The 12,748-nt window shown below is 45.5% G+C and overlaps 2 protein-coding genes across 7 annotated transcripts in view; one reads left to right on the forward strand and one right to left on the reverse strand.

The window, feature by feature from the left end:
• Positions 1-6,975, forward strand: part of LOC108551491 (LIM and SH3 domain protein Lasp) — a 40,995-nt gene extending 34,020 nt beyond the window's left edge. The window contains exons 3-6 of the mRNA XM_017905688.1: positions 995-1,266; positions 1,904-2,107; positions 3,243-3,385; positions 4,240-6,975. Of these exons, the coding sequence (XP_017761177.1) occupies positions 995-1,266; positions 1,904-2,107; positions 3,243-3,385; positions 4,240-4,419 (799 nt within the window). The 3' untranslated portion in view covers positions 4,420-6,975. The remainder of the gene's footprint in view (positions 1-994; positions 1,267-1,903; positions 2,108-3,242; positions 3,386-4,239) is intronic.
• A 3,567-nt stretch (positions 6,976-10,542) lies between these two features.
• Positions 10,543-12,748, reverse strand: part of Tm1 (tropomyosin 1) — a 33,289-nt gene continuing 31,083 nt past the window's right edge. For all 6 annotated transcript variants that reach the window (XM_017905665.1, XM_017905661.1, XM_017905662.1 and 3 more), the window contains exon 10: positions 10,543-11,174. In XM_017905665.1, coding sequence (XP_017761154.1) covers positions 11,089-11,174 — 86 coding nt within the window. In that variant the 3' untranslated portion in view covers positions 10,543-11,088. The remainder of the gene's footprint in view (positions 11,175-12,748) is intronic.

Raw genomic sequence — 12,748 nt, forward strand, 5'->3', positions numbered from 1 at the left:
CCCCCCCCCCCCCTTCCCCCTTTTCCTTCCCGAACGTATGCGCATCCGATTACGCGTTTATCGCCACACCGTTTCCTCCCCTAATTAACGCGCAGAGCAGCTCCGGCAACGACCTCGTAATTCCATTCGCGGCTCGATCCGCGACCAGCTGGTGTAACGTGGCTCGCCAGTGCCCCGATAACGAGCCTTTTCTCGTTTACCGTCATCCGACTAGAACGACCAGAAGCTTCGCGATCGCTCGCGGTGTCGAAAGCTTCTTCCGTCCTTTCTGAAACGCGAGACCCCACGGTCAATCGATTACCGCACCCTCGGTTTCGTTCTTCGTCCCGTTGGGTCAGGTGGACGGTAGCGAAACGGCTTCGGGTAGGATCGAGACCGATTCGTGGAGTCAGAGACGAGATACGCGGTCGATAACACGGATGATAAGGCGAATACCAGGGGTCTGCTTCGAGGAAGTGGATGGAAAGCGAAGGAAATATTTCTTTTATACGTTTCGATGATCAATCGTGGGAAGATCTTCGTCGTTTCACCGAGACTCCGAGTCAGACCGTGTCCCATACCCTCCTCCACGACGCCATTATCAAGCGTGCTTCACAAAGGATGTCCGCGATAAGCGTCGGCGTCATCGACCGCTTGTCGTGCACGAGAAACTCTCGTTTACTGCGATTTCCATAATTTCTCCGCGAAGAGGAAGCATTCAGCGTTCTGCTCTACCCCGTGCCCCCGTTCCGAGCGCCCCCCGTTTCGACCGCGTAATTCGGATAGTCGGAGAGAACGGAAAAATTGCGCCAACGTCGAATCGAATTGGTTCTCCAGTTCTCTTCGATACCCGTTGCTCCGCGATCGAGACGTTTCACCGTGAACCCGCTAATCTTGCCCCGCAACCGGATCATCGACGGTTAATTAACCGTTCCTGTACGGAAACAAGCGTCGGGTGTACCCGTTGGTAATGGAGTTTCCACGATAAATCGACCGATCGTTCCTCCCGTTGCAGACACATACCAAAGGCGAAGGCCACCACGATGGCGGAGACGCCGGAGCTGAAGCGTATCGCGGAGAACACGAAGATCCAGAGCAACGTGAAGTACCACGCGGAATTCGAGAAGGCGAAGGGCAAGTTCACCCAGGTGGCGGATGACCCGGAGACTCTGAGAATCAAGCAGAACAGCAAGATCATCTCGAACGTCGCCTACCACGGCGAGCTACAGAAGAAGGCGATCATGGAGCAGAAGAGGACGATGACCGGTGAAAATGGCGAACAGATCGGTGAGTCGAGGCTGGTCCTCTGGCCCAAAACCCGTCCTCTTCCTTTCCCTGTGATCCTCACTTGGTTAAATGTCCGCATTCGCCGTCTGGTAACCGGTGAATGGAGGCTCTCGAGCTTGTTTTTCGTACCTAACGAGTATACTAATATTCGCACTGTTTCTCGAGATCGCAGATTCCCTTTGTTTCCCATCGCGATACGACATCGCGGCACGGTAATCGCGACACGGGCCGAGTCCAGAGTCTCGAGATTAGCACCTCGAGCTCTCGTGCTCCGCTCCGGGCCTCCTCAAGGTTCGCGTTTGCGTCCTAATCGACTCCCTCTTCGCACCGTCCTCGTAACAACGCTTAACCGGGAGAGAAGAGTCCCACTAATCCACGAATCTGCGCACTGCCATGAACTACTGGTCGCTTTCCCTTGTGTGTGAACGTTGTCTAACCAACGCTATCTCTCCCGTGTCCCGTATATTCGTTCGATCCACGGATACCGCCGCTAGATACCCCATAGAGACTAGACGCGTACGATAAGAAGACGGTAGAGACTCGCGAAGTGGAATACCTCGGTCCCCGGGTGGACCGGTAGCTGGCGTTGAACCGTTGTCGAAGAGCATGTCGGCAACTTGTATATTGTTGGCTCTAGAGTACGTAGAGTACACGGACGGTACGATCGCGCCTGCGTCTGGCGTGAACGCGAATCCACCGGCCGCTAGAACTGCGAGCTCGCCGGTGCAAAGGACACCAGGTAGGATCGCCGATTACGATCCCCTTAGCGAGGCGAGACCGAGCCCCTATTCCGCCAGGCAAGCGGCCACCACTGTGATTTATACGAGCGACAAGGGACCAGGTGAGTTCTCGCCCATTTTACGGAATAGATTCCTTCCTATCTTGCCTCTCAACCTTCTATTTCTCCGGCTAGCGCGTAGAAGCGTTTACCGTATTATTCATTTCTGTTCGCTTCCTTTATCTATTTTTTTCTTTTTTTTCTTTATATCTTCTTTCTTTTATTCCTTTTTATTAGACGTAATCGTTGCGAGAAAGCGAGAGCGTACAGGCTGAACCGTGTTTCGCTGGAAAGCTTCGTCGCGACGCCTATGCGGCGGACTCGCGGGAGCGGGGATGGCTCGTGGCGTAACTAGCGGTAGTGGGGGAGTGGCCTTGACAGCCACGCGATTTCAGACGGGCTGTAATTCGATTGAAAGTCGTGTCCAAGGGTGTACGGCAGAGAAACGAAGCGATGGAAATAGGCGGTACACCCTGTACGCTCTGCGCTCTATTTCTTTGCGCTCTCCTGACACTGGACCGATACTTAAACGCAATTGGAACATACCCTCGCTGCCTTGTTTCGCGTACGGCCGACCATATGGGTTGGCCATTCGTTGCGTAACCGGCAACAGTTAGTTTCAATAGATAGCCTTTTAATTGGATTAGTTCGAACGATAGGTGGATACAGTTCGGTTGCTCCTTATTGTAACGTCGGCCATTATCTACACGAACGACGTCACGGCGAATTTATGCAGTCGTTTCCCCGTGGAACGATCCGCTTCTTGAACGTTCGATGTCGGTTCGATATTTCTGTGAGAAGTATAACGCATAATCGACGGGAAGCTGTTGTGGTTAACGCGGTGGCTGGTCGAACAGTATTTTCGTACTTTTTTTTTCCTTTTTTTTCTTAGATTTGTTTTCTGTGTGACCGTGTGACACGTTTTTCTTTTCTTTTTTTTTCCCATTTGTTGTTGTTGTTGTTGCTGTTATTGCCAACTCACTGATCGCATCGATTCACTCATAACTGCTTCTCGATTTTTCTGCACCATTTTGCATCCGTTGCGCGTGGTTTACACGTTCATTGAACACGGTGTTCGACACGCTAACACGTGGTTTCAAGGAAGTTGCGTTTGAAATCGACGCTTGGTGTTTGAAAAGAATGTCTCGCGAGAAAGCGTTCGACGTTTCACCCGAGTAAACCCGACGAATCGTTCCAGTGACGAATCCACCAACCAGAAAGATCGGTTCCGTGGCGGATATAGACCCCGTGAACGAGTACTACGGATCGTTGACGCCAGCAACGAACAACAACCACGTACCGCAGCATCAGCCGCCTCCACCACCACCTTCCAACGTCGGGGTAAGTCCTTTTCATCTCGTTTACATTTTTAAATAAGCATCCGCGAGATTTTTCAAACGCTTTGCGAAATCCTTCTATTACCGCCATCTTTCTCAAACATCGAAACAGAGGACAGGTCCTGCATGCGAGAGAATCCTTAATCCAGTCGATTAATCATGCAACCTCGTTTTCCCTCGTCCATTAAAATCACTTAATCCTCTCGTTACGTAAACACACGGTGTACGTACGCGAAAAATGCCATCTGGCATCATTTGGCATCTGCGTTTTAGCGGATACGCGTCTGAAGTTTGACTAAAGTCAAATTTATTAACGTTAAACCTGTCATGACTAGTCAAAATGATCTATGTGAGATATATTTTAACAAAAGTTGGCGAGATACGAAAAGAAGTTCGCACTTCCTGATGCCATACTGTCAGCAAAGTACCATTTCTCGGAAAAAAGATGCGTTTCAATGACTTTCGAATTTGAAACATTTAAAAATTGCGCGATGGGACGTATGGGACGTAATTGCACTTGGGTTTTCATTTTCTTTCAAAATAATTTCTTTCCTTTGCACTCTGAGTAATTCTTCCTATGAGCACCTACTCTGGGACTATTTACAATGGCACGAGCGCGCCTCTGTGGAAGATGGAAAATCCTACTTTCTCATTAAAAAAAGAAAGCGTGAAAAAAAAAAGAAATTTCATTATGTTGCCGTTGCGGTGACAAAGGGGCTATTAGCTTACTTAACATTGTCGACACAATGACGACAACGAAGTGCAAAGGGTTGAAATCGCGTGCCCCTAGTCATAGGTTTAGCCTATTAGATGCCTGTCAGTGGTTACCATAAATTGACCGTTTTGATGAATTTGCAGAGAGTGTACAGAGCGATGTACGACTACGAGGCGCAGGACCTCGACGAGGTTAGCTTCTGCGACGGGGATCTGATCGTGAACTGCACGGCCATCGACGAGGGCTGGATGACCGGTCTGGTGCAGCGCACGGGACGACACGGCATGCTGCCCGCGAACTACGTCGAGCCGGCCCAGATTTAAACCGGCCCTACCTTCGAGCATCCTCGTCGTCTTCGTTTCACCGGATGGCCTGGCCGACGAGCAGCACTCGAACGCTCCGCACGAGGAACGCGTCGCGCGGACCAGAGACGCGGAGGAGGAGTGGTTTGGCGTAGACAGGCCTAGGAGCACACTCGTCGACGCTGCGGAAACGAGATACGATGACGAGCTAGCTACTGACTTCCGATCGGCGATTTCGCAGCGAAACGAAGCGTCGTACTCGCGTACTCGATGCCGATGGCGGATGCGCGGCGATCGGTCAGGGGATCAGAGAGTCTTTGTCGCGTCGATCAGAGTGATTCCTTTTGTCTGTCGTATAAGGTTCGTGTATTCAATGAAATCGTCGATCTTCCTTTTTCGCAGAGGGACGAGCGAATGGACTTAATCTTGCAAGATTTCCCGCGCGAGCACCGTGAACGCTCGTTCGAATAGATGATTAATCGTGATGTTCTTTCACGCACCGAGTGCCTGCGTCGTTTCGCATTTAAGTCGGGGAACTAGAGGGTAATTCCATGTTGGGACCAAATTCTACCCCTATCGCGGGGGGTCGCTGTACTAGGGCCCAGAGTGCTCGAATAGCGGTTTTATGCGAAAGCTTCGATCCAGATTTTTATCACACTTTTTCACCGCGACACGGTTCTTCGTGTCGTTGGACGGTTTTACGATTTTCATAACCATTCCGTTGCTTCGAGGATTCCACGGTAATGATGACTCGATGATTGCACGGTGACGGAGACCGGAAGACTCTGCGCGTTTCTTACCTTTTTACCCAATGAATATGTTCTATTTGAAAGAAAGATGTCGAAGAATGTGTAATTTTTTTTTTTTCTTTTCTTTTCTCTTTTTTTTTTTAATACTAGTAACGGTATGATAAGACAGTTTTGTTTCGCGTCACGTAAGCGTCTTGTATCTGCATGCACGGTGGTTTTCTTTTTACACGGGATAATACTCTTTCGGTCTTTGCTCGCCTCCACGTCTGATGAGCGTTCTTGCGCGTTTTGTAAATCGTTGAAGCGAACAATATGCGAATTGCATGGGATATTTATTTAGAACAGTTATATAGACGGTGTCGCAATGTTTCTCCGCCAAAAGACTCGGGCTCATAGATCAAGCCACGCATTGCGTATTGCGATCCAATACGAGACAACGATGTGCCTTATATACGTAGACCTCTAATTAGAAGAATCTTTGCGCGAATCTTTCATCGCGATTTAGAGCGAACAATAAAACAGGAAAGCATGTAATTATAATGTATTCGCGAGCAACGTTACGTATCATCGGAGCACACAGAAGGAACTTCATATATGGGGTATGGCGAAAGTGAATTCTAGTTAGGACTATAAACGAAGAAGAATGTAATGTAATTGTTGATAGGAAAGTTTCGTTACACTTGCCTTGCTCGATTCGATGCATTTCGAAAGGAAGCAACGATCGCTGGAAACTTTTATTAACGTTTCTCTTTGTCTAATTAACGACATTAACCGACATTTACCTATAGTAGCTGTTAAGTTTTATCACGCGAGGTTCGCCTGTATTAAAAATGCTTTCTTTATCGGCTTTCTACGATCCTTTCAGTGCTGCGCGAGTGACTCGCGGCGCGCGGCTGCGGCGCCGAAAATCTCGTCGGAAACGATTATCGAATGCGGAGATCTCGTTTCGATCTTCGTTAGCGTTCTCGTGTTACAAATCTCTATCCAGCGTTTTCGAGCGTTTCAACGAGCGATTCAGGAAACGCAGGTGTTTCAATTGTACATAATGTAACAAAGTATTATTTTTAGTTAGTATATACCGTTAGCTGTAAGTCGCAATAAATTTCATTTGTATTTTACAGTGATGTTGAACGCAATTTGAAATTGTAATAATTGTAAAATCGCGGTGTGTAAACTTTTCCAACGAGAACTTTTTCATTTTTCTACGCGGTGTATCTCCTTAATTACATGTGCAGTTGAACGAAACGCGTTTCTTGAACCTACCGCCGTTCTATTCGACTTATTTAAACACGCGTATGTGTACGAAACGGTACTGAAAGGATTGGATCGCTTCTTGCAGACACTTTTATCGCGGCGAAACGGGATTTACCGGCGATACGAGATTGTTCTCCGCTGTGGTCTGGATTTTATAGATAGCTTTATACCTTCCTGACGTTCGGTTAATGTACAGATAATATCTGCACCATCGCGGAGATTAACCGTGCCTTGCTTCCGATTCCCTAATCCGTTTCTTACCCTTTACACACACACCACACACACACACACACACACACACACTCGTCCATTTTATTCTGCGAAATTTTCTATCCCCCCTTTTGCTGGAAATTTGGTTCCTCGGACACAGATCGTATCTATTACATTGCATTTACCTGAGTAGGAGAATAGAAGAAGTTTATACGCTATATATGTAAAAGAAATAAATAGTAATGTTGTTGCGTGCGTGCGCGCGCTCGGCCGTGCGCGACGTCGTTCGACTTTTCGTGATAAACCGCGAGGAGATATATTCATATTTTTGGAAACATGTTAGCATTATTATTATTATTATTATTATTAATTATTATTATTAATATTATTATTAATATAATTATTATTATTATTATTATTTCCCCCTTTTGTAATTATTAGAACACCGATAAGACGAAGGATCTATGATTTATAATTGAGAAAGCATACAGAAATATATGTTAGCGTTGTTTAAAACAGATAATATTATATTATGATACGAGATCATAAACAATGAATATGTTATGTAAATTGTCGTCTGTTGATTATTGTTATCCTCTCCAGATATCGCATAGACTCGTTTCGTTTATCACAGTAGTGGAGATTCTTTGGTATATCTTACATAACCTATCCGTCTTTCGCTTTTCCCTTTTTCGATACAATTTAAACATTTTCAAACATTCTACAAACTTTTCAATTACGTTTAAACTACGTCGAGGTCGAAATTCTCCTAGACTTTATCCGAGGATTTAGAAAGTTCGTCATCTCGAGTCGTACGACGCTACGAATTTGCGAAAACGCAGCAGTACGGGCGATAGCTGAGAAAAGAAAAGATCCTGCTGCGAAAAACGGAAAACTTGCGATCGCTGCAAATCAAGAAAAATAAAAGAAGTCGGCGTTCAAGTATAAAAAATGCACATTTATTGAAAGTGATATAAGTACAGTAAAAGGGTAACTGTTTCGTAAGACCGGTATCGCAGTGATAAGTGCCCGTTGCCGACTCCATATGAAACAGATTTCGGCAGAATTTTGTTCCACGAACGAACCGCGTGTGAGAAACTTGTATCTCACATTGATTCGAAAATTCTGCTTCAACGACACTCGAATCTGGTACAAAGCTTCGTACAGTTAAACTTGATGAATGTTAATCGTTCCGGTAACTGAGGAATTTGAAGACTTCAATTATCAAAAGAGGTTAGAATACCAAGTGTGCCATTCGTAATCTTATCAATTTGCTATCACTTTCTTTACTTTCTTATTCATTACCCTTTAACTGCCGAGATTTCTCCACTAACGTTGTCGTAAAACAAAAACGAATATTCAAGAAAGCTAAACAAAAAAGGAAGCATCAATTGGCAAATAGTAAATGCATGATAGCAGCGAGGTTAACGAAAAGGATCCCGAAGCAGTTAAAAGGTAGACGCATCGCGTTAATTCTCTAATACAAAGCGATACATTTCTTCGACAAAATTAACACGTTTTCAAATACGAAACACCCAATACAAAAGCTGTTTACGTTAACTCATCCACCCGGCAGTGTAGCAACATTACGAGACACGAAAGCAAAGAAGCAGGCGCCAATGATCGCGAAACGTAACGAATTTAACGCTAAACTTGACACTAAAATCCATCGGAAATCTATCGATCCGTCAAGACCATTCTTCTATTTTGAAAATGATTTCTTAATCTCTTAAATTTTTCGCAAACTTATCTGACGTAAATAACAAATAAACGCGAAACAACAATTACTAAATTGTTCGATCGAAAAGCTCCCCACTCTTCTTCCAGCGTCGCTGAAGGTGGGGGTACAAAGTGAAACAGTCACGGTGGGGATGAGCCTACACAGAAATGGCCTTGAACGGTCAACCGATATCGGACGGACTATACCTCGACCGAGAAACCGCACTGCCTAGCCACATCGGTGAAATAACACGCAAAATCAAGGATTCTTCCTCTTACATCGCATTTCTCCTTCGTTTTTGTTATATTTTCTCTATCTCTGTTCGTTTATATTTTCCCTAACGCATTCAATGTGGCTCTTCTCGACTATCCGCTGAACTCCAAAGAATCGTTATCAGACTTTTGTTCTTCCTTATCGTTCCTAACGATTTGGCTACGACGTATACACTCGACGAAGAAAAATATTTTCCCTAATTATCCGCTAATCATCCCTTGCGCGCTCCTATTACCTTGTCGAGTATCGAACGTTGATTATCTCTTTGCACCAGCATCTCGGTTACTCTACCGTCGTTCCTTGGCACGAAGTAAAGCTGCTTTTCGTTTTCCACGATGAGTCTAGTGACGGATACATGAGACGGACTATAAATTTGGCGGCATAAGCTGAACCTTGCGATCGGATGTGTTCTGTATGGGTACAGGGTTGTACACGTGAGCGTGTATGCGTGTATATGTGCCAACGGGGTTCGCGATTAGGGGATGTGACCGGGTAAAAGAACGCCTACACAGCTATAAAGCGACCTCGATACTAATCGCTAGTAATTATCAGAATACAAAGTCGAACGGAATGACTGAGAGAATACGTAACACGATGGAATGAAATATATGAACTTAACAACGAAGGAAGAACGGAGTTGGTATAAAAAAGTACAGAATAAATACAGTAGAAAATGTAAAGAAAGGGAAAAAGTTCAGTCTACGACATATTCCAACCTAAATGCAATTTCGCAAAATCTTCATCATCTTTACCCTTTCCCTAATCTAGAATTCTTAAAAATAAACTTCTACAGGCAGATACAGAGAAGTTTTCTCCGGTTATAGCAAACCTAGAGACTTACTCTTCTAAACGAAACTCTAAAAACGCTTACTTCGCTTAAACAAAGATTCTAAACAAAGGTTTGGTCCTCGAAGGCAATAAACTGAACGCTATCATTCGTACCCAACTCCAATCCATCGACCCCTGTTATTCCCAACGTCCAACAAACTCTGCGGACACCTTAAAATCCTGTCGCTATTTTCTCACAACAAAATCGAACACGGTGACTAACAGAAGCAAAAGAACCGGTTACAAAATCGGTCGGCAATCTAGTCGGCTATTGCCAACGGTCCATCGAGCGTTTTGATGCTGTGTAGGTCCGCAGAAGACGCCTGGGTACCGCGTCCTCTTCGTGTTGATCGAGAATCGAGGTTTCTTTGGGCGTCGTGCGTCGGAGGATCCGCGTGCTGGCAGTGTCTCTTTAAACGTAGCGTGATCTTTTCGTACTTGTTTCCCTTTCTCATTAAAACGATACATGTATTCAGAAGTGTATGTGCGCGCGCGCACGCGCGCCTGTGTACGTGAGTATACACGTATTGCTGAGAATTAGCCCGCCTGCTAATATCCGGCCAGGTCGGCGAACGTCTGGTCCATCTCGTCGGCGATCGCTTTGTACTTACAGCGCTCGTTTACCACCACGTCTGCAATGCAAAAGGGAGGGTTACGTGGCATTAGTCGGATGTTAGACCCTGTGTTAGTCGGACACCTTTACCATCGCTTGTTAGTCAAAGAGAAAGAGAGAGAGAGAGAGATAGAGAGAGAGAGAATGCGTTGTTACGATTTAGCAGAGGGACTCTGATCTGATCCGATTTTGACCATTGGTTCGTTCAATTGGCAGCTGTGGCCTTGTCATACCCTTCTCGGATACGATTAGGCTCGGGTGATAAAGACTACGGTCGCTCGTGACGGTTACAGATGACATTATTATTTGTTAGTGGGTTAGTGTACTTTATAAATCGGGGCTCGAGGGAGGATGTCCTTTAGCGCGAGGATTCGCAATAATTAGAGCTACTTGTCGTTCGCATATCTTTATTGAGGCTCATAGAGGTGATCGTTCCAAGAAGACGCTGCTTCTTGGGCTATCGTGTTACAGTCGTTAACAATAAAAAAGAAGACTGGTTTCAGGGCGAAATCTTTATTTTGCCTGTTTGCCTGGCTACAACGATCGACGCTTGCGCTGCGCGGTGTATAAGAGTGTCGCGCGTGGTCGAAAGTGAGTACTTACCAAACACGTTTCGTCGCGGAATCGTAACGGAATCATCGTAAACGAGTGACTCGACTAATCGTAATCTAGAATACGGAGTTGTCGACTGATTTACAAAAAAAAAAGAGACAGGAACGAGGGAAGAAAAGAAGAAAAGAAGAAAAGAAGAAAAGAAACTAGGGGGGAGAAAACTTGGTGGACGAACAAACCGGGAACGAAGTTGTCGACTGGATAAGATAAAAAAAAAGAAAACGAAAGAGGAAATTGGGCGCGAAAGAACGCGGAACGTATTTGCTTGAAACGCAACGGTTTTTAGATACAATGGTAACAATAATAATAATATAAGCGGACTGGCCGGTGTCACGAAGCGACCATGATGGTGCATCCGGTCGTTTCGTCGGCGCACAAGCCCGGCCAATTATTTCGACAGCCGATGGACACGTACGATCGCCGATTATCAATTAATTCTTCTCGATCAGCTCGGTGAAGGTGAGGTCCAGGTCGTCGCAGATGTATTTGTACTTTTCTTTCTCGTGTACGAGCTCGTCTGAAAGGAAGAGTGTTCCCATTAATAACTGACACAATCGAGTAAATCGTTTATCTACCATTACGCTTACACATAGGATATAATCTGTACCCTAAAAAATGAGTACGAGCAAAAATTTTTCACCAATTTCACGTACACGTGATAAATAACAGTACCGTCGATACGAGGATGGTCTTATGCTGATAAAAAGTGATTCGTTAATGATCAAAAATGGCTTGGTTCTTAGCTCTTTGCTTTCGTCGTGCAGAGACGTCTTTTTGTAAGAACGTAGGCAGTAAAATAGGGGGAAAAAAAGAAAGGAAAAGCGACGAAAACGAAGAGCCAAGAGCAGAAAATGGTTACAAGGATTTGCAACGCCAAAGTGCGTCCATAGAAGATATTCATGATCCGTTATGGCAAACTAGAGCCTCGAGATCGTTAGTTAAGCGGGTTAAGAAGCTCGTGAAGTAACTTACGGATTACGTGTTAAGAGCAAGCGAGATTGTGAGAAAGGTGACTGTATTATAATTGATGCTATATATATGTCTATATATATATATTTTTATTTGTTTGGTCGAAGCGTTAGGGGGGTTGGTTAGTGGCTCGTTAGACGCCGTAGAGTTCCATGAACGCCTGATCCAAGCCGTCCCCGATCTCCTTGTACTTCTCCTTCTCGGCCACCATTTCATCTGCAAGCATTCGCAATGTTATTTCGAAGAACGTTCGTACCCTCTTCGATATCTGCCCGCGGTGTGTCGCGTGTTCGAGCAGATCTAAGCTCTAAGAAGGTAAGCCGTTGTATCGTTAAAGAGCTGTGAAGCGTTGGTGACGTGGACAGGAAGCGGGCTTTGGAGTAGATTGAATGTTCTTGCTGAATATTTTAGTAGAGATGAATGAGGCCGATGTTCTCCGAGAACGCGAAGCGTGGTGTTTGAATTATGGTTTATGACGCTGATGTAACGCGCGAGATATTCTAGATTCTAGCACGAAGAAAAACGCTCTTTGTACGTCTCTCTGTAGAGATTTTTCAAGCAGCTACTAGCAACGTGATTTCTGAAATTGCAACAGTTACCGAGGGAGCACGAGACAGCACGCGAATCAGCCAAAGAAGAGAGGTATATACGCGTGTCTCTCGTTTCCGAAAATAGCGGCACCTGATTAAAATCGCAAAGCAGTAGCCGATTCAAAGGCGACAAGCACGGTGCCATAGAAAAATCTTTCCTCAAGGTCGCGTTCTCCATTTAAGGGAGCCTCCACGGCGCCCGGAGGAAAGCAGCCATTACGTCACCGTACTTTATGTCCCTCTGAATCATGCAACTTGGACTGTAGGACCTTCGTATCCGTAGACACACTGCTGCGTGTACACTTCCATCGTCGTTAGGTATCTCCTGCGCAAACAGTGTAATGTTTGAGAATTAGGAAAAAGGAGTGGGTCATGCTGGACTCTGGACGAAGAATCGTAAGACTAGCAAAGAAAATACAAGCAAGTTTACTCACCACGATTTTTCGATACGTACCACATCGTCAGATCGGTTCTCCTTCGTGTGTTGTAGCATGCAACAACTACGCACAGCTAACACAATGGGCAGCGTCGT

The sequence above is a fragment of the Eufriesea mexicana genome, unplaced genomic scaffold, assembly GCF_001483705.2.
Source record: "Eufriesea mexicana isolate 0111107269 unplaced genomic scaffold, ASM148370v2 scaffold4231, whole genome shotgun sequence".
In the NCBI taxonomy this organism is placed as follows: domain Eukaryota; kingdom Metazoa; phylum Arthropoda; class Insecta; order Hymenoptera; family Apidae; genus Eufriesea; species Eufriesea mexicana.